Here is a 26,311-nt window from a genome sequence, read left to right as displayed (position 1 = left end):
TGTCAGGGGTGGGGAGCCTGTGGCCTTGCAAATGCTGCTGGACTGCAGCTCCCATCATTCCTGACCATTGGCCATGCTGGCTAAGGCTTATGGGAGTTGGAGTCCAACAGCACCTAGAGGGCCACATATTCTCTACCCCTGCCCAGTGCTAATAGTACATGTCTTCTTCTTCTTCTTCTTCTTCTTCTTCTTCTTCTTCTTCTTCCTTCTTCCTTCTTCCTTCTTCCTTCTTCCTTCTTCCTTCTTCCTTCTTCCTTCTTCCTTCTTCTCCTTCCTTCTTCCTTCTTCCTTCTTCCTTCTTCCTTCTTCCTTCTTCCTTCTTCCTTCTTCCTTCTTCTCCTTCCTTCTTCTTTCCTTTTGGCTTGCTACGGTATGGGGGTCAAACAAATTTTACAGGCTTTCTTATAGATTCAGGTCATGCTAAGTCACCACCAAAACTAGTCCCCAGTACTGTTACCAGCATTGCTGTGATAGATTTGTGTAGGTTTGATGTGGCTGCCGCAGGAACCTATTGGCTGGTGTCAATTCCCCCAACTACCTGGTTTAAAATTATTTTTAGTGCATAATATCTTTTCTTGTCTTTTTTAAAGGTTCCTTAGGCTTGAAACTAACAAAACCAGAAACTTCCCATCCAGTATACTTAATTCAACCACTCCATGGAATTAGGAAAGGAGAATTCCATGGGATGTAGGGAGCTAGCAGGCTTTTCACCTTACCTGGGGTGGTAGAGAACTGCACAGTATTGGAGAAATAGGAAGGTTAGGCTGTTGTTGCTGGGTTTATTTGTTTTTTAAAGGCATTCATATTGAAAATATCAATAAAAGTGCTTGGTATCAGTATTTTCATAAACTCAGAAGGTGTCCATTTGTGCAAACAGACTTATTTCATTTTATTTTATCCAGCCCACCCTCCAATGGGATGAGGGTGGCATACATGATTCTTTGCCACCCCCCATTTTATATTTACAACAACCCTGTGAGCTCGATTAGGCCCAATGTCTCCTAGGGAGCAACATGGCTGAGTGGGGATCTGAACCCAGGTTGCCTTGGTCTGACACTGTGATAACCACTCCACCTCATTGGCTTGCTTATGTGATGATGTAATTTGGATAGCTTAATAATAATAATAATAATAATAATAATAATAATAATAATAATAATTTGTATTTATATCCCGCCCTCCCCAGCCGAAGCTGGGCTCAGAGCGGCTAGCATCAAATGTATAACACATTAACATAAAATCAGACAATCAATTAAAATACATCTTCAAATCAGATCAGGATCAGAATAAAATCCAATCAGATGGCAACCCGCAGATTAGGGTTGGGGACCTTAAACGCTCACCAGGCCCAACTGTTTGTGCTGAACTTATATGGGCCTGTGAGAAAAATTGGGAGGCCACTTTCATGCAAGTACTTATGAAAGGGGAGAGGGAGTCAGACTGAACCCCGACCAAAGGCCAGGTGGAACAGCTCTGTCTTGCAGGCCCTGCGGAAAGATGTCAAGTCCCGCAGGGCCCTAGTCTCTTGTGACAGAGCGTTCCACCAGATTGGAGCCACAGCCAAAAAAGCCCTGGCTCTAGTTGAGGCCAGCCTAACCTCTCTGAGGCCTGGGACCTTCAAGATGTTTTTATTTGAAGACCGTAAGTTCCTCTGTGGGACATACCAGGAGAGGCGGTCCCGTAGGTACAAGAGTCCTAGGCCGTATAGGGCTTCTTCCCCGCTGCCCCCGGACCTCTTTTGAAGCAAGGGGCTGCGGGGAGATCGCTTCTCCCAGTGCTCCGAAGCGGGACTGGGGGGCGGGAACACCTGCCCCAGCCGCCCCGCTTCGTAACGCTGCTCCGAAGCGGGGCGGGGGGCAGGAACACCTTCTGAAGGCGGGCGGGGGCGAAAGTCTTTGTCCCCCCTGCCTGCCTTCCCAGGGGCTTTTAAATCGCCCCGGACAGCGGAGAAGTCCTCCGCTGTCCCGGGGCGATTTTAAAATGCCGCCCGCCAGCATTTTAAGATCGCCTGGACAGCGGAGAAGTCCTCCGCTGCCCCGGGGTTTTTTAAAATGCTGGGGGTGGGAAGAAAAGCCCTTGTCCCCCCCCCCCCAGCCTTCAGAAGAGGTCCGGGGACAGACTGTCCCTGGACCTGGTCTGAAGGCGGTTTCCCTAGGAACGCATTAATTGATTTTCAATGCATTCCTATGGGAAACCGTGCATCGCAAGACGAAAAACTCGCAAGACGAAAAGACTTGCGGAACGAATTAATTTCGTCTTGCGAGGCACCACTGTATTTACTGTATTACCAGCTTCAGGCATGTGCCAAAAGCTGGAGCAAGCAGAGGTATGTCTGCACCCAACACTGGCCAAATGAAAAGGAGGGAGGGAGGAAGAAGCAGGTAAACACTACATGCTCCTTCCTCTCCAGGAGCGGAGGGGAAATGACATCACACAGAGCCCTCTCTACCAATTGTATTTCTATGGTCTTGGTATCTGCCTATCGGCAGCGCAGCTCTATGGACGTGGCCCCTTCTCATGCTAACTAGTAAGAAGATGCATTTGTTAGGTTTGGCTTCTAATCTCCCACAAGTTCCACCCAAGGGAGGGTGTGTATGAGTGGAAGCAGATTATCGTTTTCTGCATGGTCACTGCGTTAAAATTGTCCATGGTGCCCGGAAACCTGATTGAGGACTCTACCCGAGTTATGAACAGATTGCTACCACTATGACTGCCCCCATATATTGCCATGTTCCTGCTGCAAACGGCTGCATCTCCTTCCCTTTGGAAAGGCTCCATTCTGCTGCCAGGACAACATGATAGGGAAAGTTGCAACATGTCTTGCTGATGCATAACTGTTTTGGCACAGGTGGTCCTTCCGTTGTCTGGAGATCTTGGTGCTTTCTGTCTGTCCACCGCATACACACCCACCCCAAAGATCTTGGGGTGGGGGTGTGGATACTCTTGCATAGATATTGCAGCCGGGGAGGGGGGGAAACCCAGATGTCCTAATTTATTTAAAGCAAATCCCTTGGCTCATGTCAAGGCACGGGCTTTTGCATAAGCCCCAGAACTGAACCCTCCGTGAGCCAGGCCTTTCTCCCACCTGACTTATCTGTTTTACTGACTCAGAATTAGTAGGGGAGGCTATTGGCTTTTACTTCCTAAAGAATCTGTGCTAGCTGCAAACACATTCATTAGGAGCAAGCACACATTTTCTCCCCCCGCTCCCTATAATGATAATGAATTGATGCCCTCTGTAGCATTCCTTGCAACAAGCCAATATTAATCACACCACCTGTACATTAGCAACAACTGCTAGAGAGCTGCTTTCTTTACGGTAATGAAGGCACCATAAGCAGTGTAAAGATGCCAGGCCCTGGTAGTAGTGATCTTATAAATGAACAGCATTTTAGTAGGAGGGAGACACCTTTTTTCACCCTTATTCCAGTCCCCCCCTTTTTTTTAACTCTCGGAGAGGCTGCATATGGCTAGTGTTTACAGAGAAATGTGGCCCCGTACAGGCAGACACCATGGACATAAAAAAGCCATCTTCTTGAAATACTTGCAGGTTGCCAGGATAAAACTGAAATTTAGCCATAGAAAATGCCGTGCTAGTTTCAATAATTGCATTCCCTGTGGTCATATCGTGATTTCACCTATGGGAATATGTCTTAAAGAACAGGTAACTGTAGGAGAATTGCAGGGAATATTGACTTCTACTGACATTTTCTCAGTGGGGTGGGGGGACCTGGTTATATAAATTCACCATTAGTGAAAAAAGTGAATAAGAACTAGAGATGTATTGTTCCTTCAAAGTAAAGGTGGCATGCAGTGTACTGATTATCAGAGTATTGTGTAGCGATTAATTCTCCCTGGGTCCGAGACCTTTTCTTGTTGTTCCGTGGCTGTGCCTTGAGGACAGATGATCTTACCCAATGACTCAGATCTTATCAAATGTACAGAAAATCCAAAGACAGATTTTATTTTATCAAGCTTCAATTCATCAGGTAATATCAGATTTTCCCAGGCGACAGTGGTGGAACAACAACAAAAAAGACATTGGATTAGGAGGAATTACTCAGTACATGATATGGTCAAAATGTGGGTCAAGCGAAAGTGTGGATGAGCCTTGAGCTAAAAAACCAAGATGATCCTGGTTCAAATAACCTCTGACACTAAATCATTAGGTAGGCTTTAGGCAAGGCACTGGTCTCACAGTCTTATTGTCCCCATCTGTAATATGGGAGTGATAGTACTGGCCTACCTGGAGAGCAGTTGGGAGGAGATCACTGAGATAATGCATGTGAAATGCTTTGAGTATGTGTAAATGTGAAGCACCAGTATCACATGGAAAGATGCATATTTATGTATATATTGCCTTGCATTCCTATCCTGCCTTTCTTCCATCATGGAACCAAAGGCATGGCCATGCTTGAGGCTCCCAGGCAGTCAGTCACCCATCCAAATATTTGCAACCAGGCAGTGGAATGACTTGCGCTGAGAAGATACTCCAATGTGGAGATCAACCCATTGCCCAGGACCTCCCATTCCTTTCTCCTTCCTTTGTTCCTCCCCTCTTCTGTTGCTTTGAAACATTCAAGAGCTCCTCTTAATGAAACGCTTTCTTCCTGGCTGTCTTAAAGCCTGGAGGGGACTCCTTAAAGCTGAGGGAGTTGAAGACTGTGGAGAACTGTGTCCAATCTGAGACCGAAGCACTGCTGGGGAAGGAGAGGAGATCGAGCCTGGAGACGGCATCTGACACTGAAGTGCGACATTCCGCCCCAGCGCAAGAGCTGCCTTCTCTAGGGCTCCGTGGGTCGCGCCCTGCCAGGGGTTTGGGCCGGTTCCATCTTGGGGGCAGCTTCCATAGCCTCCGCCAGGTCTCCTCCTTGGAGAGTTTGGAGGCTGCAAGGTCTGAGTTCCAGAGAAAATTCAGGGAAAGGAGGGCAAATTCAGGTAGGGGGAAAGCATGCATGCCCAGTACTCATTCTGACTACTATGTGCCATTGGGCTGTTGTTGATTGTGTTCCCTTTTGGGGCCTGATAATCCTTGCAGAAGGCGGCTAGGCAAGGGGCTTCCCAATTTAGTAAGCTGACAACAGTGTTGTTATCTGCACACATGACAATGTCTAAACATTTCTTCCTTGGCTTTTAGAAAGCCCTTTTTTGTAGGGAAGCAAACCCACTAAAAGAAGTTCTTGCGTATCAAGGGTCCAGTTCATTGTATGGTAGATCTCTCAGTTGAATGTTGGGAATTCTGAAGCAAACTGGAGTTCAGTTCCCTGCCCCTTCTCCCTGTGCCCTACATACAGAAGGAGACGAGAAATGGAGAGGGGAAAGGCACATTCATTCCTGTGAGAGGGCAGGAGCAAATGGGAAACAGCTTCTGGCTCTCTTCCGATTTTGCTCCATGCCCCCAAACATTTACTTGGTTGGAGAGCCTAAACAACAACCAGGAAATGTTAAATAGATGCCATAGCACAATTCATGATTTCATGATTTCACACACCCCATGCTTGGCAGGGGGTTGGACTTGATGGCCCTTGTGGTCTATTCCAACTCTATGATTCTATGATTCTATTCTAAGACACTGCAAATTAGCCAGGCCTGACCTACATCTTGGATAGGCCCTTATTTTTAATCTGGTACCTCACAGGACTCTTTTTAATATTCATAAAAATACTCAATGAGCAGCCACCCCGCCACTGCCAAAAGCGATGGACCAAATAACCTCTGTGATTATAAAGGTAAAGGGACCCCTGACCATTAGGTCCAGTCGTGGCCGACTCTGGGGTTGCGGTGCTCATCTCACTTTATTGGCCAAGGGAGCCGGCGTACAGCTTCCGGGTCATGTGGCCAGCATGACTAAGCCGCTTCTGGCGAACCAGAGCAGCACACGGAAACGCCGTTTACCTTCCTGCCGGAGCTGTACCTTTTATCTACTTGCACTTTGACGTGCTTTGGAACTGCTAGGTTGGCAGGAGCGGGGACCGAGCAATGGGAGCTCACCACGTCGGCGAGGATTCGAACTGCTGACCTTCTGATCAGCAAGTCCTAGGCTCTGTGGTTTAACCCACAGTGCCACTCGCGTCCCTTTCTGTGATTATAGCTGGCACCATAATATTCTCCAGCTTGTGGTGAAGCCAGAATTATTTAATTTAGAAGGGGAAGTGACCAGCCCCTTGACATTAACAGTACAACAGACAGCATTAAACTGGGAGGGAGCGGAAAGGGACAGAAGTTTGAAGAATATCTGCTCCTGGGTTGATTCCACAAAATTATGTATTTTATGACCCTTATCACTTGTGTAATATATTTTCAACTCTTCTAGTATCTGTGAGGGATTTGAGCAAGATGCTTACTACCATTTATTTATAGTAAACTAGATAGGGAGTACTTTATAACAGGGATGGGGCCAATGTGACTCTCTGGATGTTTGACTAGACATCCCACCGTCCTTGACCAGAGTTGAATTTTGCTATATTGTCACTCGTTTCACAGTGCTGTTTCCCTAATTCAAAGTATCCCCACCTCACAGAATAGAATATAGGTCCCGTATCTCAAAACTTCATATTTCTGGTAAATACCATCAAAGCAAAACCATAGTGTCCCATATGTTGGGGGGCAAGAATGATCTCATGATCCTGTTCTCCTATCTCCTTGGCAGTAGAAAGTGAGTTGTTCTGACTTCCTGCATACAGTATGTGGAGTCCTAGGCACTGATGCCATCAGTTGTGAATTTTATTGACAAACTGGTGATGAAATTTTAATTCCCTTCCTCCTTGTTTCCCCTTCAGAGGCGTCCCATGTCAAGCCCAACCAGAATTCCACCTCAGACTCCGACCTTATGAGATACAGGACAATCAGTCAGATCCCCCAGTTCACCCTCAACTTTGTGGAGTTCAACCTGGAAAAACACCGTTCAGGCTCCACCACGGAGATTGAAATCATCGCACCCCACAAGGTGACAGAGCGCACGCAGAACGTCACCGAAAAGGTCACTCAGGTATGTGGATCCCTCAGCGTTCCAACCACCAGGTTTAGAGTGCGGGAGCCAAAGGTGAATTGATGCCAGGACAAGAAGTAGGCCAAAATGATATAAAATGAAATGAAACAAGGAAGAATGGAGAAGACGTATCCTTAACCACTTCAGCTATTAACCTAGTCTTTAGATATCTGGATTATCACCTACTTGGATGTACAGGAACATAGGAGGGAAATGTGAGAGCACACGAGGGCCACAAGCTTAGATGGTGTTGGGTGCATTTATTACTACTACTACTACTATTATTATTATTATTGGTTAGACAGCAATAGAAAGATCCATAATTTTGTTTAATCCAGGGGTGGGTGACCCTCCAGGCTTTGTTGGATTGCAACTCCCATCAGCTCCACCATGGATGGTTAGGGTTGGTGACAGTTGTACTCCAACAACATCTGGAGGAATGAAGACAGAGAAACCAGTAGGAGAACACTTCAGTCTCCCAGGACATTCTATACAAGATCTCAAAGTAGCTGTCTTATTACAATAGAATTTCAGAAATAGACTGGAAAGAGAAGTTGCTGAATTGCAACTTATTACCAAACTTAAAACCATGGAGAGACCTGGTCTGAATAGAGACATTGGATTCTTATCTCATTATATAAAGCTATTTTTAGCCATCTCACCCCTTGCTTTTTCCTGTAAGACCAATTGCAGTCGTTAACAGTCGTCAACAGGTTTACCACACCTATCAGCCAACCACCCATTCCCACCACCCTTCTGAGTAATACCCCTCCCCACCCTCTCACTATATATAAGGGTCTGGTGACTTCTGTTTCGGTGTATCTGAAGAAGTGTGCATGCACACAAAAGCTCATACCAATAACAAACTTAGTTGGTCTCCAAGGTGCTACTGGAAGGAATTTTTTTTATTTTGTTTCGGCAGACCAACACGGCTACCTACCTGTAACTAGAACATTTGGAGGGTCAAAGGTTTCCTCACCCAGCCCTGGATTAAACAAAGTCATGGATCTTTGTACTGCTGTAGTTGCTCAAGAGAAACTCCCATGTTCAGGGACAGTGTATCCCTGAGTACTAGATGCTACGTACAAAAAACATGGGCAGGGACAACTTCATACTCACCTGCTTTGGGGCTTCCTGGAGGCACCCGGCTATCTACTGTAGGAAAGAGGACTAAACTGAGTTTTAGTTTGGTCCAGGAGGGCATATCTTACACTTTTAATAGCAATGGCAGCCTAGTGGACTTCTCACCCATTTGACCTCATGAGGTTGGTCTTAAGCTTTGCTGGGCACATAGCTCCCCCTAAACTCTTTAAAGCAACCTCTAGGGCATGGTGCTTTCTCAGTGCATTGACTTAGACTTTGTATGGGTTGGTGCCAGGGAGCAGGGAGGACAGGAACAGTTGCAGCACAGGAGCTGCTGCTAGGCAACAGGATTGATGCCTGATCAGTAGCGACACCAACTTGTCAATACTGGGTCATTAGCTGGCTGGAGGTGACAGGATTAGAGCTGACAGGACATTGCTGAAGGCTGGACAGAAAGGGCAGAGTCTATGAACACTCCGCTGTCGTGGATCTGCCACAGTCATCATCATGCCAGTAAACATCAGCCATTAGTTCTGCAGGCGAAAAAGGTTCTAGGAAGATGCCCCAAGATCCTTAGGTAAAGGCACAGGATCTTGATAGTGTGTGGGTCACATAAACTAATATTCAGTTCATATGGAGAGTCTTAGAGATCGCTCCCATCCCCAGGATTTGTGGGCTAATAAGCATACAGGCAGTTTTGCTAGACAGCTTATCTCAAAGCTGTGAGGGTTGCTATGATATCACAGTGCGTAGCTCGCCAGTCTGCTGATTAAGGTAAAGGTAAAGGCACCCCTGACCATTAGGTCCAGTCATGACCAACTCTGGGGTTGCGGCACTCATCTCGCTTTATTGGCTGAGGGAGCTGGCGTACAGCTTCCGGGTCATGTGGCCAGTGTGACTAAGCCGTTTCTGGCGAACCAGAGCAGCGCACAGAAACCCCTGTTACCTTCCTGCTGGAGCGGGACCTATTTATCTACTTGCACTTTGACGTGCTTTCAAACTGCTAGGTTGGCAGGAGCAGGACTGAGCAATGGGAGCTCACCCTGTCACGGGGATTCGAACCACCGACCTTCTGATCGGCAAGTCCTAGGCTCTGTGGTTTAACCCACAGCACCACCCACCACCCACATCTGCTGATTAGCAAGGAGCATAGAGAGCTGTTTGACAGTGGAATGGACTCCCTTGGAACGTGGTGGACTATCCATTGGCGTTTTTTAAGAGGTTGGATGGCCACCTGTCGTGGACGAATTAGTTGAGATTCCTGCATTGCAGTGGTTTGGACTAGATGGCCCTCAGAGGTACTTTCCAACAATACAATCATGTGATTCTATGAAAGAAACAGGGATGCAAGTGGCGCTGTGGTCTAAACCACAGAGCCTAGGGCTTCCCAATCAGAAGGTTGGCGGTTTGAATCCCTGCGACGGGGTGAGCTCCCGTTATTCAGTCCCTGCTCCTGCCCACCTAGCAGTTCGAAAGCACGTCAAAGTGCAAGTAGATAAATAGGTACAGCTCCGGCGGGAAGATAAACGATGTTTCCGTGAGCTGCTCTGGTTCGCCAGAAGCAGCTTAGTCATGCTGGCCACATGACCCGGAAGCTGTCTGCGGACAAAAGCCAGCTCCCTCGGCCTATAGAGTGAGATGAGCGCCACAACCCCAGAGTCGTCCACAACTGGACCTAACAGTCAGGGGTACCTTTACCATTTTATAACAGAAACAGGAAAAAATAGAAACCCTGTAGGGTCCTCACCATTTCACCAGTGTCTCAGTCTTTATTTTTTAAAGGGCGTGGGAGGAAGGAGCCTGTTCACACAATCATAGGATGTTGCTGCTCAACCTATGATGAGTCAGCTGGGTGCATCAGACACCATGTTATAGAATTATGCTTCTGGTACACTTTCCTGCTGGCATGCCAAAGGCCAAATTCTGCTCATGCTGGTGGATGCATAAAACTGGCAAAACTCTAGACTTCTTGCATGCGGAGATAGGTTTGAGAAGGTCTGCAATTGTAACTGACAGAAAGTATGAAGGTTTGGGGTTCATCCTGAAATGGAGCTGAAGAGTGTAGACAGGAGTAGCATTGGTAGCGCTTTCCTCAAACGTGACCCTGGCTTGTTCCCCATTTGAAGAGGCTTTTCGCTGTGCCCTCCCAAAGCATGTGAGCAAAAAATATTTAATGTTGTGATGATTCTGCAAGGAGGTGTTGGCAGCTGGTAGATCAAACTGTGGGTCTTCCCTGCAAAATGTGTGTGGCATTTGTTCTGTGTGTTTTGTATTTCATTCCATCCTGGCCACGTTTCACCAGGTGCATACCTCTTAAGAGGAAAAAGATCACACCGGATCCAGCCTTGCACTGAAAGTTGGGATCTAGGGTAAATGTATGTCTGGGAGTGGCCACTGAGACGATATAACACCGGTCTTGAAAGACCTTCATTGGCTCCCAGTATGTTTCCGAGCACAATTCAGAGTGTTGGTGCTGACCTTTAAAGCCCTAAACAGCCTCTGCCCTGTATACCTGAAGGAGCGTCTCCACCCCCATTGTTCAGCCCAGACACTGAGGTCCCGCTCTGAGGGCCTTCCGGTGGTTCCCTCACTGCTAGAAGTAAGGTTACAGGGAACCAGGCAGAGGACCTTTTTGGTAGCCCTCCCATTAGATGTCAAGGAAATAAACAGCTATCTGACTTTTAGAAGACATCTGAAGGCAGCCCTGTTTAGGGAAGTTTTTTATGTTTGATGCTTTATCATGTTTTTAATAATCTGTTGGGAGCTGCCCAGAGTGGCTGGGGAGGCCTGGCCAGATGGGCGGGGTACAAGTATTATTATTATTATTATTATTATTATTATTATTATTATTTGTGGTGGAAAACAGGAGAGAGGGTCATGGTATTTGAAGAGTTTCCAAAAGTACTACTAACTAACCCCTGCTTACCGCATGCATGCAAGTCGGGAAGCGTGTGTGCCTGTGTAGTGTCTTTCTGAGTGTGATCACAGCTCTTTCCCACCATTCTGGGGAGTGATGTAAGCAACCCAGTGTCTAGGCTAGGGAGCACTGCACCACTCCCCTCCCTGAGTCTCGCTCCCCGGCTCACACAGGCAGCACTTACTTCCAACACAGAGAGAGAAATGAGTCTGAAACTCAAGCTGAAGCCGGTGAGTGATGAGAGAAAACGGTTTGGAGGGGTTGGGTGCATATGTGTCGGGGTTTAAGCATCGTTCTTTACACAGGGAGGACAAAAAAAAAAACTTATAATGGAAGCTGGTCATAAGTCAGATTTTCAGGGGGCAAGCATCCTTCATTTTCCATTCAAACCTCACTGCTGTTCTGGGCCCCCTTCTGCACAGGTAGGATAATGAGTTGTCGCTATGCCAAGGCTCAGGTAGGCATCAGAATATCATCAAGAATTCATTGGTGATGATGCCTACCTGCAGGGTGAGACTCAGTGCAAAAGGACAAGGGACTAAAGTCCTACCCCACCATTTGCCAAAACCCACAGTTATTAGATTTGTGGGACTCCTGTCAAACCCTCGCTATTTATTTCTCTGCTGCACGGATCTCGCGTTTTTCTAAACCTTTGAGCATTTGAATGAAGACGCTTGGTGGGCAAAATAGCACTGGGTGCACACTTCCTGTGGCATTTGCTGCAAACTCCTCTGTTTCACTCATTTTTATAGCGCTGTGTGGATAATGAGAGGAATCAGGGAGAACTTCGAGGCTGTTCACATTTAAAGGCAAATTTGTTCATGAAACAATATGAGAGCCGAAACAGCCATCCTTCAAAACTCGCACTTCTCTGAAATTTGCAGTGCAATTCTCCAGCAAAATAATGTGTACAAACATGCATAGAAATTGGGTAAAGTGTGCATGTGCATGTACATGTACCGGTGAAAGATAAGATGCGGAGATCGTTTGTTTTGGGGGGGAATTGCTTTGCAACGTTGTGTATATCAGGCAAAATTGCATGCAGAAATTTGCACTAACATGCTGATGAATTTTCACGAGGGCTTTGCTAGAAAAAGAAATCTACAAACTGATTTGGAAATGTGGGGACCTGAACTTAAGGGTGGAAAAATGAGAAGCTGAGAGAAACCAAAATTGACACATTCACTCATCCCTATATTGCAACACATGTTTCCCCCGATTACATAGGAAATTGCTTGTTGCGGGGTCAACACTGTGAACATTATTCGGGTGTAGAGAGAGTTTATCAGTGGTAAACTGAGAAAAAGAAGAAGAATCCCTTTTTAGAAACTACACATACTGATCAGGAAGCTCTGCTTATTTCTGGAGGTGACTGAGGAAGAGGGTTTGAGAGAGGAATATAATCATCATATTCATACTATCCCTGTAGGTAATGCCGTAGAAATCCCAGAAATGCCTTCCTTTTTCATGTGCTTCTAGACGGATAATATTAGGTAGTAAAGGGGCATAGAGAAGATGCACAAGTTCTTTATGTTTCTGAAAGATTTAACCTGTTAAGAATGTTAGGAATAGTACTCCATAAATGAAAAAAAGAGCATTTGCTAAGAGGGCAAGGCAAGCTGAGCACTTCGGTGAAACTGTGCGCATTTGCAGAGGAGTGGGGCAAGGGTAAGAAGGAAGTCAAAAAGCAAAGACAAACCATTGATGAAATAATGCAATATGAAAACATTAAGAGAATGGAATTATGCCGCCTGGGTGTTTACTTACTGCTGGAGATGTTGAACATGCCGGTTACTGGCATCTGACCGATATATACCTGTACTAAAGAAAAGAAAAACGTCAGTAAAGAATAGAGTTTGTTTTAAAGAAAAATGCAAAACCATCCATTATTTTATTTTTTTCAATTCAATGTGGGGAAAAGGAAGCCATAGAGTGGGCAGGCAGTTTAATGGGCAGCGGGGAACCTTTGTGATGGCAGTAAATTTCACAAGTTGTGCCATGGTTCTTTTCTGGGATTTTTTTATAGCTGCAGGTTGAAGTGGAAGACAAGCCCATCTTTCTTGCACCATTCTTCTCCTGAATCCCAAACTTAATTTTACCCCCCCCCCCCACCGGGTAAAGGGTTTATAAGTCTCTTTTCCTGCTGCATTAGTCTCGCACATCAAATACAGAATTGTAATTAAAAAATAGAGAGAGAATCTTCCAAAACATCATGGTATCATAGTGCGTTAAATGTGCAGGGTGAATGTGGCCTAAATCTGGCAGGCTGCCTCAAAGGTGTGCTTTTGCAGTCCTTCTGCAGCAGTTAAACTAAATGCAATAGTTCTATACCATAGTGCTTCACCCTTGCAGTCCCATATCAAGATCAGGGACTCTCATGTGTGCGTGTATTCCAATTCCAGGGAGCATGGGTGAAACAGTCAGGGTCTGTCTCTGTTACAGTGTGTCATGATGTAATTTCTCGGGCACCGCAAATATACATGGCACGAGGCAAACCTCGCTGAAATCAATATGAGCCTTTCAGCCTGCTTCAGTGAGGTTTTTGTGTTCAGAATTTGGCTAACTCGTTATGAACATCTTGGATCTGTTGCCCGGCTTCCCAGACCTCCATGACTCCCATCTCCAGGGTTTGTCACAGCACTTGCGCACTCAACCTTCCCACTGCCTCTTGGAACAATTGGATTTTGGTCACTTTTTCCTATTCCCTGGCCCCTCCCTCAAGAGCCACGTAGCTGGCCTCTTGTCTCTTGATTGGTGCTTTCCTCTCAATCCAGAGACCAGTGATTGATTGGTTTTGATTAATCTCTACCAGGCTACCAAATGCCCTTTGCAGTCCGATGTCTCCTGCATATACGTGTATGCTTGTATGAGAGACTGAGAGAGGAGCCATCTCATTTTCATGGATGGGATCTGAACTTGACTGCAGACCCAACAGGAAGAAGTTACCGGTATTTTACTCTTGCTGCATACCGGAGGAATAATCTACCTGCAAAATGCAGTGCAATGCTGTTTCTTCAGCCATTGCAGTGACACAACCTGTTTCTTAACACCCAGCTTTGTCACTCAGTATTTTTGTGTTTTCCTAAATTAATACTTAGGCTTCTCATCAGAGCATGTTGCCACTGCAAGGAGGGCTCATGTTCATGTGGAGAAGGATAGGATTTTTCCTGGTGCTCTGCGCCACCCTGGTTTGTGGCATATGCTGAGCAAAATGGGTCTCATCAGGTACAGGGGTCCAGTGGCATAGTGTGGGTTGCCGACACCCGCAGTGGGTTAGCTGCTGATGCTGCTGGAGGACCTCCACCAGAGCAAAGCGGGGCTATGGTGCACTGCCTGCCTGCCTGCCCACACAGAGGGGAGCTCGGCCGGCCGATGTGGCCCTTGGCAGGCAAATCCCCCTGGTGCCTGCAAAGAGGAGTTCTGGGCCAAGCCACACTGCCTACTTCCATCTGTACCCATTTGCTGTGGGCCTGAGCTGCTCTACCACCTTCGCCAGGGCGAGGCTCCCCTTGGAAGCTGGGGCCTGCATGGGGTCGCCTGGTTGTACCCCCTCCGAATTTTGCACCCAGGGCCATGGCCCCCTGCCCGCTCCCCACTACGCTACGCCACTGCAGGGGTCACTCAACCATGAGTTGTAGTGTTGCGCCAAAATACCAAACAAATCAATATGGCCTTGCGCAAGTAAGATGTGTGCAAAAATAGGTCAGGATTGTGGGCTAGAGGTAGTCATAGAGGATATTCTAGGTTGTTGGTATTATTGAGTAACTAATCGTAAGCAGACCATCCCTCTTGTACTCATGCATGAATGTAAGTTCTTTCATTCTGAAATAAGAGGAAGGCAGTATTAAAAAGTAAAGGTTAGCTGTGTTGGCCCATAAGAAAAATCTGTATGAAGGCAAGGTACCCCTGTTTCATCTAGGGATTCAGGCAAACCTGGGTAGCAACTGGTATTCCCCCAGTGATGGGGAATCAGACATAGTTATGTTTCTTCTTCCCAGTAAGCCTTTGTCCAATTCAATAACTGCACAGCACTAAAGGAGCCTCTCCTGATGGTCTGCTACCTCCTCTTGGCTTCTGCCTTAAGACTCTTACAAGAGGGAGACTCTTGGCATTATGATCCCAGTCAGGCCCCCTCCTGAAATGACCATGCTGTAAGATGCTAGACTCGCTCCAGGCAGACTGAAGGTGTAAATAGGCGAATAAACCATATTTATTACCTTTCCCGCCCCGACCTGTCCACAGTGATCCATGCAACAGTAACCTCCAGGCTTGACTACTGTAATTCGCTCTACGCGGGGCTGCCCTTGAAGCTGTCCCAGAAACTCTAGCGGGTGCAGAATGCTGCAGAGAGGCTCCTCATGGGGTCTCTGCCATGGCAGCATGTTCACCCAGTGCTTTTCCAGCTGCACTGGCTCCCGGTGGAGTACAGGGTCAGATTTAAGGTGCTGGTTTTGACCTTTAAAGCCCTTCATGGCCTTGGGACCCTCGTACCTACGGGACCCTCTCTCCTAGTATGCCCCACGGAGAGCCTCAAGGTCCATAAATAGCAACACCCTAGAGGTCCCGGGCCCTAAGGAAGTTAAATTAGCCTCAACCAGAGCCAGGGCCTTCTCAACACTGGCTCCGGCCTGGTGGAACGCTCTGTCTCATGAGACCAGGACCCTGAGGGATCTGATCTCTTTCCGCAGGGCTTGTAAGACAGAGTTGTTCCACCTGGCCTTTGGCTTAGAATCAGTTTGATTCCCTCCCCCTCTTTCTTTTCCCTTTCTCCTCCTGTGAAGAGGCTGCATCCTAATGTTTTAATGTTGTATTTTAATCTTGTTTTTTAAATTGTATGTTAATCAACTTGTTTTTATTACTGGTTGTTAGCAGCCCTGAGCCCAGTCTTGGCTGGGGAGGGCGGGGTATAAATATAAATATAAATATAAATATAAATATAAATATAAATATAAATATAAATATAAATATAAATATAAATATAAATATAAATATAAATATAAATAATATAAATATAAATATAAATATAAATATAAATATATAAATTTCTGAAAGCTATGACAGTCTCTGCTGTGTCTCAATCCTCCAAAGGAACACAGACCCTGGGTGAGTGCCTGGGCCCTTGCCACCGTCTGGCATAAAGAGGGGAAGCACCCAACTTTTGTAATGGTATTCATGGTCAGAACAGCCTGGGGGTTTTAACAGTTGGAGATGGAGAACGCTGTTGTGTGTTCCTTGTGAACTTCCTGTGTTGTTCCTGAGCAGGTTGCTTTGCTTCGAATCAGACTCCAAGCCTTTCAAGTAAATCCAATCAGGAATAACTTTATTTAGGTCCACACTGCCTTCCTCCTCTCGCTCACCTCTACGGAAAGTTCCTTCTCCAAGTACTTCCCTGGACCCAGTAACTATGTGCACACATCTATAGGATACAGACAGTGATGGGCAAACCTGTGGGATATTTCAGAAAGGTTTGCCATATGTGCTTGCTATACACCAGTTTCTTGGGGCTTGGCGTTTACCCTCTCCCCCATCTCCTGAGCAATAAGAGGCCACAAATTAAGCCTTAAAAATAAATGGAAAACATGACTTTTTTCATAGTATTATAATTGGTATTGTACTAATGTGGCTTTTATTGGATTGTTATAAATGAAATTTAATTTGTAAAATTATCAAAAAAATAAATAAAAGCAAAACAAATGTTATTTCACAAATCCACCTTGGACTACTGCATGACTCACTGCCCCAGCTGTTGTTCGCACCTTAAAAAATAATGCAATTGCCATGAAAAATGAATCTACAATTAGCTCTGCTTTTAAAGGTTAACTGGAGTTTTGCAAAGAGTATGTGAAACTCACTTTTGAGCTCTTGAGAATTTGGAGCCTTGAGACAATTGGCATAGCTTGTAAACTTGCTCGCTGTTGCAGGAAGGTAGGTGCAATGTCTTAAACTAAGGAGAATGCTTACATTTTAGGAACCTGGTGACAGAGGGCCCATCCGAGCGGTTTCCCTCTCATCCCATTCTTTCTACGCATGGGCCCAAGTAGTTTTGTCTTTGCCCCACTGCTTTCCCCTGGAAAAAACATGGATTATTTCTAAATTGGAACAAATGGCCATCCGCGGAAAAACGGATTGTTGTTTGTTCCAATTCAGCGCTGAACCCCAGGTTTTCCCCGGGGGAATGCGGCAGAGCAAAAACAAGGGTGGATAAGCCCTTAGATCAGGGGTGTCAAACTCAAATTCATCGGGGGGCCACATCAGCAGTTTGTTCACCCTCAAAGGGCCGGTTGTATCTGTAGGACTTTATCAAAGTTATTTTTCCTTAGGCACTGGTGTGTGTTGTCTTGAACCTATACACTATTTAATATACCTATTCCAGTACGATTTTAAATAAGAATAGAAGAAGAAATAATAATGATTTTTTAAAAAGATGACGAGATGGGCTTCCAGGCAGACTGGAGCTCCAACGGGGAGGAGACAGGAGCCTGTCCCAACAGAGCAGAGCAGAAGCAAATCTTGCCTCCCCCCGCCCTGCCGCCGCACTCAGGAGTCGGAGGATACGGAGCTGCAGTTTGCACAGCAGCAGTTTCTTCCCTGCAAGGGAGCCCCAGCGGCACTGCGGGTGCGGGTGGCCAGGATGTCCTGCTGGGGCCCCGAGCTGCTGCAGTTGCTCCTGGGGAGGGGGCTATCCGCCAAGTCCTCCGGCCCGGAGAAAGCCGATGTGTTGGCGTGGGGAGGGGGGCGGTGTTTCGTAGCCAGGCTCCCGCAGCCAAGTTGCTGGCAGGCTCGCACTTTGCTCCAGCTGCCCAGATGCTGGCGCGGTCCTCTTCGGGGTGGGAGGCGCCCCTGCTTTGCGGTGTGGCACACCGCAAGCTCGCCCGGCTCCCTCCACCCCACTCTGTGCAGCCGAACCGGCAGCAGCTTCGCCTCTCCCAGCCCAGCCGGGGCGCGCCGCCTGTGGCAAGACCTGCGCCGGGTCCCCGCTCTCCACTTGCCTCCGCGTTCCCTTCCCTGCCTGCCGGCCCCGCCCACCAGGGGGACCCCAGCCAGCCCCTGGCCCCGCCGCCCGCGGCCCCGGCCATCTCCTCGACAGCTGCAGCGCCGCAGTGGCCTCTTCTTGCGGCCCGAGCGAGCGGCGTCCCAAGCGTGGCTCTCGCTCCCTGCCCTCGCTGCCAGCCTCCGCAGCTCCCTCAGGCTCCAAAAGTTGCCGCGCGCGCGACCCGCCCCCTCGAGCAGCCGCGCCTGGGAGGCTCCGAGGGGCGGAGGCAGCCGGCTCCGAGCTCGGCTTCGCGGGACCGCCTCCTCCGCAGCGAGCCCCGGACTGGACCGAGCGAGCAGAAAGCCTCTTTGCCCGGCCCGCGAGGCAGGCGAAAGTTGAGGGACCGGCCGGTAGGCAGGGCCGACGGGGTGCGTCGATTGGAGCCCTGTCTGCAAGCAGGCAGGGAAGGCTTCCTCGCCCTTGATGCCACGGGCCACATGACGAGGTCTGGCGGGCCGGATTCGGCCCGCGGGCCTTGTGTTTGACACCCGTGCCTTAGATGAAAGGTTTGTTTTCACATGGGAGACTTAAGTCCAGTTTGCTGGGATTCTAACGGGAATGATAAATCTATACTGGCAGGCATGTTGTGGTGTTAAAAGAAGACCCACCCTTTGCTAAGTCCTTCCTGGGCTTATGTGCCGAGCTGGGCTGTTGGAGCAACGGGTGGCCACGCCTCCACCCAAAACTTAAGTACCTTCTTCCAACAGCACAAGTGCACTGTCAGGCTTCTGGGAATCGGATCCCTCCCCCGGTGGCAGTAAATAAGCAGATCAAACGAAAGGAGTGTTCTTACCAGTTAGTTTCTTTAATAATCACAGCGAGGGACAAAGGAATGCATATCTCTCTAGAAATGGCGTTGCTCCCAGTAAAGGTTCACTCCCTCCGTGCCCATTAATCTACGTCACTCCTATGTCGGGTAATCTGAGCTTGTTGCCGCTGCGCTCTCTGTTCTATCACTCTCAAAGCCCGTCTAGTCTTAGGCGAAGGGGGTCAGGAATGCTTTCCAAGGACACTGAATCTGCCAGCTGTCTCTCTCCTGGTGTTTCCTCTTCCAGCTGCTTGTCACCCAGTATTTCCCAGCTTTTCCCCTCTGGACTATGCCCCTCTGCAAACCACTGTTCTAAATCAATACTGTCCTCCTGCCCTTGGGAAGGTTCAGGACAAGGGGGGGCAGCTCCCACCATTCCTCCTCAGTCCAGTCCCTGACACGCACACAAGCTGCTACTCCTTCAACACAGAAGTTGTGCTGTTCCTGCCTCTTCAAGTCCCTCTTGGTCCTGGGGAACAATGGGGGTGGGGATGAAGGGGATTCCACTTCCCCCTCCTCCAGGCACCATATCTTCCTCCTAGTGCTCCCTGTTCTCCCTCCCCTCTCTCCAACTGCTCAGACCCCTCCCCATCCTCCAGATCCGGTTCCTGGCTCACAGGAGGCACAAACCCCCATAAATTGCTACCTCTTCCACCAACTCTGCCGAGCCCTGCCAGTCCCTGGCACTTTTGTATCAGAGTCAAGCCCTGTCCATTCCCTGCCTTGCTGACAAGAAGCACCAGCCCTCCCATTAGGCAGAGGGGGCAAGTTGCCTCAGGCAGCAGGTGCTGGGAAACATGGAGCAGCGGCGAGATTTGGGAGGTTAGCAGTGCGCATGCCTTGCATCTCCTTAGCTAGCCTGTTGCTCCTAGATGCAGTAGGAGGCGCTGCTTCTTCTTAAAATTCAGCTTTTAGTCCCATTGGTTTTTGTACAAGGAATTGGAGCAGCACCGTCTTGTCCACCTTCGGCAGCAAAATGTCTTTGAGCTGGCCCTGCGTGCAAGTAGGCATTGGCTCACAAGGATGCCTCGTTCCAGAACTGTTTGGTCCTCCGAAAGGGAGGAGGAGGAGGAGGAAGGAGTGGTGCTGTGACATCAGATGCATTATGATGCTCCTGGTTGGATGCAGAGCTCCCCTGAGAAAACATCCTGTCTTCTGTTTGGGTTCTTAAATACCCACAGAATTCTATTGAGAGCCAGTGTGGTGTAGTGATTAAGAGCGGTAGTCTCGTAATCTGGTGAACTGGGTTCGCGTCTCCGCTCCTCCACATGCAGCTGCTGGGTGACCTTGGGCCAGTCACACTTCTGTGAAGTCTCTCAGCCCCACTCACCTCACAGAGTGTTTGTTGTGGGGGAGGAAGGGAAAGGAGATTGTTAGCCGCTTTGAGACTCCTGAAGGGGAGTGAAAGGCGGGATATCAAATCCAAACTCTTCTACTCTTCTTCTATGTTGGAAGGGACCCTGGGGGTCATCTCGTACAACCCTCTGCAATGCAGGAATCTCAATGCAAGTCCCCCATCCAATTCAATTCAAATCAAATCAAATATCTTTTTTTTAAAAAAATGATATTTATTGAAATTTTACAGACAACAAAAGGTTACAAAATTAAAAATAAGAAATAAAAAAGAATAACAATAATAAAAGAAAAAGAGATACAAAAATACAAAGACAAAATACATAAAAAGTAAAAAAAAAAAAGTTAAAAAGAAATCAATATTTTCATATCTTATATTTCATTTACTTGTTTCCTGACCTCCTCACACACACCCTTTTTTGTATTCCAGTTCACATGGTTAATTCAGCAAATCCTTACCCTCTATCATTTATCTTTACTCAATATCTTAACCTATTATAACTATATATTTTCAACCATTGTCAATCCGTATTTATATATTCTTGTTAATCTTTTTTTACCAATACCGCTTATTTTCAATCCAACATCCCTTTAACATTCATTAATTTTACAGTATTTCTGCAAGTAGTCTTTAAATTTCTTCCAGTCTTCTTCCACCACCTCTTCTCCCTTATCTCGGATTCTGCCAGTCATTTCTGCCAGTTCCATGTAGTCCATCACAAATCAAATATCTTTATTGCGGTCCATAGACCCACAAAACAGTTTCAAAACAAGACACAGTTAAAACAACCAAGCAACAGGCGAAAGAGACCGAGGTAGTCATTTTGTTATGTCTAGAGCAGGGGTTGGCAAAGTTTTTGCGGCTTGGGCCGGTTCACGGTCCTGCAGATGCCGCGGTGGGCTGGAATGTGTGAGCATGCATGTGCAAACGCTATTTCCGGCGCTGCTTCTGGCACGGAGGAGGCATACGCAGCTTCCCATTGGCTGCAGGAGCTTCCTGCAGCCAATGGGAAGCCAGCCAGTGTTGCGGAAGGCGGTCACCACTCTGCTCCACGCCAGTTTAGCGCAGCGCACGGGAGCCAACTGAGCAGACAGCAGGGGTCCCCGAGTGGACAGTGCGGGTCCATGGGCCGGTTAAACCACCTCCATGGGCCGCTTGTGACCCATGGGCCTTACGTTGCTAACCTCTGGTCTAGAGAATGATGGTCTTTGTTTCTTGTGACCTCCAAAAGAAACTTTCCCACGGTCAGTGTAATATCATTTGACCTATCCTCCAGAAGGTATTTAATATGGGAGGCTTCAGATTTTCCCGGCAAATTTGCTAGTAAGGGTTTGATCAGTTGATCCCTTGCTTTCTCATACTGCCCACAATGCAGTAGGACATGGTTCATGCTGAGCTATTCCACAGGGAAAGAGTATAAGAGAAGCAGGGTCAAATTGGATCGATTGCATGAACCCATCCAATTTGAAAACATACCAGACCCTGCTTCTCTTATACTCTTTCCCTGTGGAATAGCTCAGTCGGTAGAGCTTGAGACTGTAATCTGAGGATCGTGGGTCCAAAGGATTCCTGCATCGCAGACGGTTGGGCTAGATCACCCTCATGGTCCCTTCCAATTCTACAATTCTATTATTCAGCTATCAGGAGGTCTGCTGCTGAAGCCTGCTTCTTTCACACACTTTGTTATCATGACCATAGGCTGTCAGCAGAGTGTCCTGTAAAACCCATGATCTTCCAGACTGAGATCACACTTTGCAGAGACCAAGCTGGACATCCTTGGCCAACTTCATTTTGAAAGGTTGGAATACCGCACTTTGGAATTAAGCTAACATTGCCTGTTGCTTCCTAGCAGCATGTTCTGTTCTGAGCTGCGCATTAACTCCCCGCTCATGCCACTTGCCATTGATTCATATTACACATAGCACATTATTTGAGGACGGTTCAGTAGAAAGCTTATAAATTATTGTTGCTTGCTGCCTCAGTCTTCAAACGGTGCGAGAGTCTCGGGTTCCAGGCACTTACCCAGGGTTCATGTTTACTTTTGGAAATGAGGCACAGCACAGACTGTGGTGTCTTTATGATATATGGTTTATTTACACACACCGGCTCCCTCGGCCAATAAAGCGAGATGAGCGCCGCAACCCCAGAGTCGGCCACAACAGGACCTCATGGTCAGGGGCCCCTTTACCTTTACCTTCACACACACACACAACCTGAGCCTATGATGGAGGGGTTTGCAGCATCAACCCCCCAAAATGGTCTTAGGCATGACTTGCTCTCTGCCTTTCCAGCTTGCTGCCTTTCCCCTCCAGTTTCTAGCGCTTATAACTGCAAACTCTGCTCTAAACCCCAGTTTTTGCCCTGCCCACTAACTAAGTGAGCACAGAGCCCTCTTTCCTCTTGTTCTCTGAATGGCCCATCACCCAGGCAATCGCCTCAACAGGAAGCTAGCCTGGCTTATATATTAACATTCGCTGAATCCAGGGGTTCGGGAAGCTAGGCTGGCTTGGTTAGCTTCAAACACTTACTGGATCCAGGGATCTGAGGGGTTCGGCACCTACAAACGTATAACACTATATAGAGTGCTGATGCAGGCATTATAGGCCTACGGTAAAGTAAGAACCTGCATAATTACTTACATGGGTACATACACCATAAAAGCATATTTAAGTTTCTAAAGTGAGTAACACCTTTTTTACTCGTTTGGAATGTTCTGTCTTGACACCCCCACTTGTCAGAGCAGAGATGGACTTGCAAGGCAAGTTACCCGATAGGTAGTGGCAGCTGTATAGGATGTGGAGGCAGTGGCGTAGCTTGGAGAGGAGCAAAAGGGTGGTTGCCCTGGATGCAAAATTGTTAGATGTGCAGAATTTCAACACCCTGTGCTGCCTCCATGTGAACCAGGAATTAACCTATCCAAACAATGGAACAACTCTTATTTTCATCTCTGTGGCTGTGATCTTCTGGGTGGTGACGCAGACGCCGTTAGGCATACTCCAGCTGTTTTCCTCCCTCCCTCCCTCCCAGCCCACTTCACATGGTCCCGGGCATTGGCCACCCATGCTATGTCACTGTGTGGATGTGTGTACAAAGTCCTCTGCCTACCTCAGCCAAGGGATTCCTCACCAGAAGAGGGCCAGGAGGAGCATGTCTTACATCAAGCCTGGGTCAGGCTACACATTGCGACAAGGGTCCTGTAGCAAGACTGTTCACACCCAAGGTTAGTTCTGCCTCTGACTTTGAAGCTGAATGGGTGCCCAGCCCGAGGGACAGGTCATGTGTTAGATGGAAACCAGGCCCATCTGGAGATGTGCCCAATTACAGGCAAGGACCCGTCCAGTTTAATGGTTTCATCGGGAGTAAGGCCCTTCTCTCAAGGAGGCATCTGGAGGGAAGGGAGCTGATAGTAGTCAGCTGAAGGTGGGGATGTGGCTGCAGCAGCTCCAGTTCAGAAACCCCAGGGCTGGACAAGCTGCGGAAGTGATGGCTGTGTATTAGCTCTCTCTGTGCCTGGCCTGACTTTGGGCTGCTCGGTGATGGAGGTTGAGTGTGCTGGGGCTGTGTGTCCCCATCATGAGTTCACTGGCTCCCACCATGTGGCCCCTGCGCATGAGTGCCCTCAATGGTGCAACCCCAGAATGACTGACAGAGCAGCAGATGTGACAAGAGCCAACTGTGTGGGAGTCATCCTCCACCCAAGCAAGCACTTTGAACTTCCTGGATAAGGAAATGGAAGGTTTTCACAAAGTTGGTTTGCTCCTTGACCTCACTCTTGTGTGTCTTCAAGCATTCATCAGTTTATTTCACTTGAAAGGGATGCAGGAGAAATATGGGGAAGTGAGGAGAAAGGGAGAGCCAATGGCTGCACTGCAAAAGGAGCATTATCCTTTCAGTTACGTTATTGATTTTTCAACATTTATAAACTGCCTTCTGTACCGATTCCAAGGCAGCTTGCCGCCTTAAAAGACCATCAATAAACACAACACAGAACCAATAAAAACAAATTACAAGAAGGGCAGATTAAAATGCAGCCATGAAGTCAGTAAGCAGAACAGTTCTCAAGGCCAGGTATCAATAACTCTCAGTGGCCTAGGTGAATAAATATGCTTTCAAGAGATGGCAAACAAAGTTCGTGCCCTCTTTATTCCCAGGCTTGGCAAACCCCCAGATTGCACCAAATACCTGGAGAAGTTCTGTGTTCTGCAACTTTTGAACGTGCTTTTTTGACAGAAAATGTCCTACAGTGAGTGCGAAACTATTAGATGTGAAGTTAAATGCATGATTGTATTTGAGAAGTCTAGATTTTTGCAGTGCAAGAGAAGATGATCAGGATCAGGACCACAGTGCATGGTGAGAGGAAGGAATACTTTTTCTTCCTGTCGTGGTCCCCATGAAAATCTACCCCACCCCACCTCAGTGACTTATTAGTCCTGGAAAGGAATTTTCCATTGGCACTTGTGGGAAAACCCATTGCCTCCCCTAGCCCCCATCTGGGCATCGGACAGAAGCCACTACTCCTGGATCCTTTCAACAGGATACCCTTAACCATGGAGGGGCAGGCAGAGGCTACAACCTCCCCTCCAACCAAGATTAGGCTTACCCAGTGCCTATCCGCCTTACAAAGTTGTGGCGATTGCTTTGAGGTAGGTGAAAACCCAAATGGCGGTGCCAATTTTCCAGATGGGAAAAAAACATGCCCGGCCCCTAAAACAAACGTTAAATAAGTTGGAGTTCTCGTTATTAAATATACCAAGAAAAAAGCACACCACTGAATACATCAAAACAGGGCCCTGTCCTGGTTTCTAATCCATAATTGATTTCTGACTTCTGCTCAATGATTGAAACTAAGACCTCCACATCGAATCTGACTATGGACTAACATGAACTTATCTCTACTCATAAACTCTTATCTCTAATTCTGTAATGAATTATTGTGTTATACATATCTTTATGAGTTTGAGTTTGTGATCGCTATTTGAGTTTGTAATCCTTGTCAGAATACATACCTTTGAATGGATTAGTTTTTGTTACTATTGACTATTGATTTGCAAGTAGGGACCACTCCCACTATTGAAACTTGAGTTCTTGGTGTGCTTTTTTCTCTTTTGGTGTGCTGAGTTCTTGGTGTGCTTTTTTCTCGGCCCCTAAAACAGGCGACTGACTTTGTCCCTAGCAAGGTCGTACCATCCGCAAACCCCCCCCCTAATTTGCGGGAGGGTGGGTGGAAGAACTGGCACTGCAAGAGAGAGGGTGAAAGGCCCCACAGGCCGGGGATTTATCCCATTATTGGTCAGTTGTTCCTGTGCCCAGGCCACTGCCCCCAAATTCATGCCGCCATTGACTGATTTGGCAGCAGGAGGGTGATCTGGTCTGCAATAGACCAGTTCACAATGAAGGCCCCGGGCCCACCTGCAAAGCCACCTACCTAAGGAGGGGCAAACCGACTTGCAGTCAATAAAACACCCGTCAGGGAGATGTGGTAAAATGGAAGCCATTTTGAGGCATGTTTGAGTCAATCACCTGGCTGTGGGTCCAGGCTACAGACCTACAAAGCCTCAGGCGTGTTTACATGTTTCCCCTCAACTTTGTCTCATGAGAGACCATGGCTATCTTTTGTGTGCTGCGTCTTTGCTGTTCCACATTGCTAAGCTTTGGTTCTGCGCATGTGGTTAGATGGTACAGAAGAGTTCATCTTGGTGGCTAGGACACAAATAGACCATGGTGTGTTTTTCTTCTGCCTTCTATCTTGACCGCAGGCTCTTGAGGCTGTACAGTGGTACCTCGCAAGACGAATGCCTCGCAAGACAAAAAACTCGCTAGACGAAAGGGTTTTTTGTTTTTTTGAGCTGCTTTGCAAGACGATTTTCCCTATGGGCTTGCTTCGCAAGACGGAAACGTCTTGCAAGTTTGTTTCCTTTTTCTTAACACCGTTAATACAGTTGCGACTTGACTTCGAGGAGCAACTCATAGAACGCGGTGTGGTAGCCTTTTTTGAGGTTTTTAAAGACTTTGGTGATTTTTGAAGCTTTTCCAAAACTTTCCCGACACCGTGCTTCGCAAGACAAAAAAAAACGCAAGACGACAAAACTCGCGGAACGAATTAATTTCGTCTTGCGAGGCACCACTGT

General features: G+C 47.5%; 1 protein-coding gene across 5 annotated transcripts in view; it reads left to right on the top strand.

Moving 5' to 3' along the window:
* Positions 1-26,311, top strand: part of KCNH6 (potassium voltage-gated channel subfamily H member 6) — a 125,430-nt gene that overhangs the window by 68,751 nt on the left and 30,368 nt on the right. For 4 of the 5 annotated variants that reach the window (XM_083469467.1, XM_083469468.1, XM_083469469.1 and 1 more), the window contains 2 exons: positions 4,626-4,938; positions 6,780-6,988. In XM_083469467.1, the coding sequence (XP_083325593.1) occupies positions 4,626-4,938; positions 6,780-6,988 (522 nt within the window). The remainder of the gene's footprint in view (positions 1-4,625; positions 4,939-6,779; positions 6,989-26,311) is intronic. The other variant, XM_083469471.1, reaches the window with a different exon arrangement.

This window comes from Podarcis liolepis (assembly GCF_965112155.1).
Source record: "Podarcis liolepis genome assembly, chromosome: 13".
NCBI lineage: Eukaryota > Metazoa > Chordata > Lepidosauria > Squamata > Lacertidae > Podarcis > Podarcis liolepis.
The sequence above is the reverse complement of the archived record's forward strand: the minus strand, read 5'-3'. Positions and strand labels throughout refer to the sequence as shown.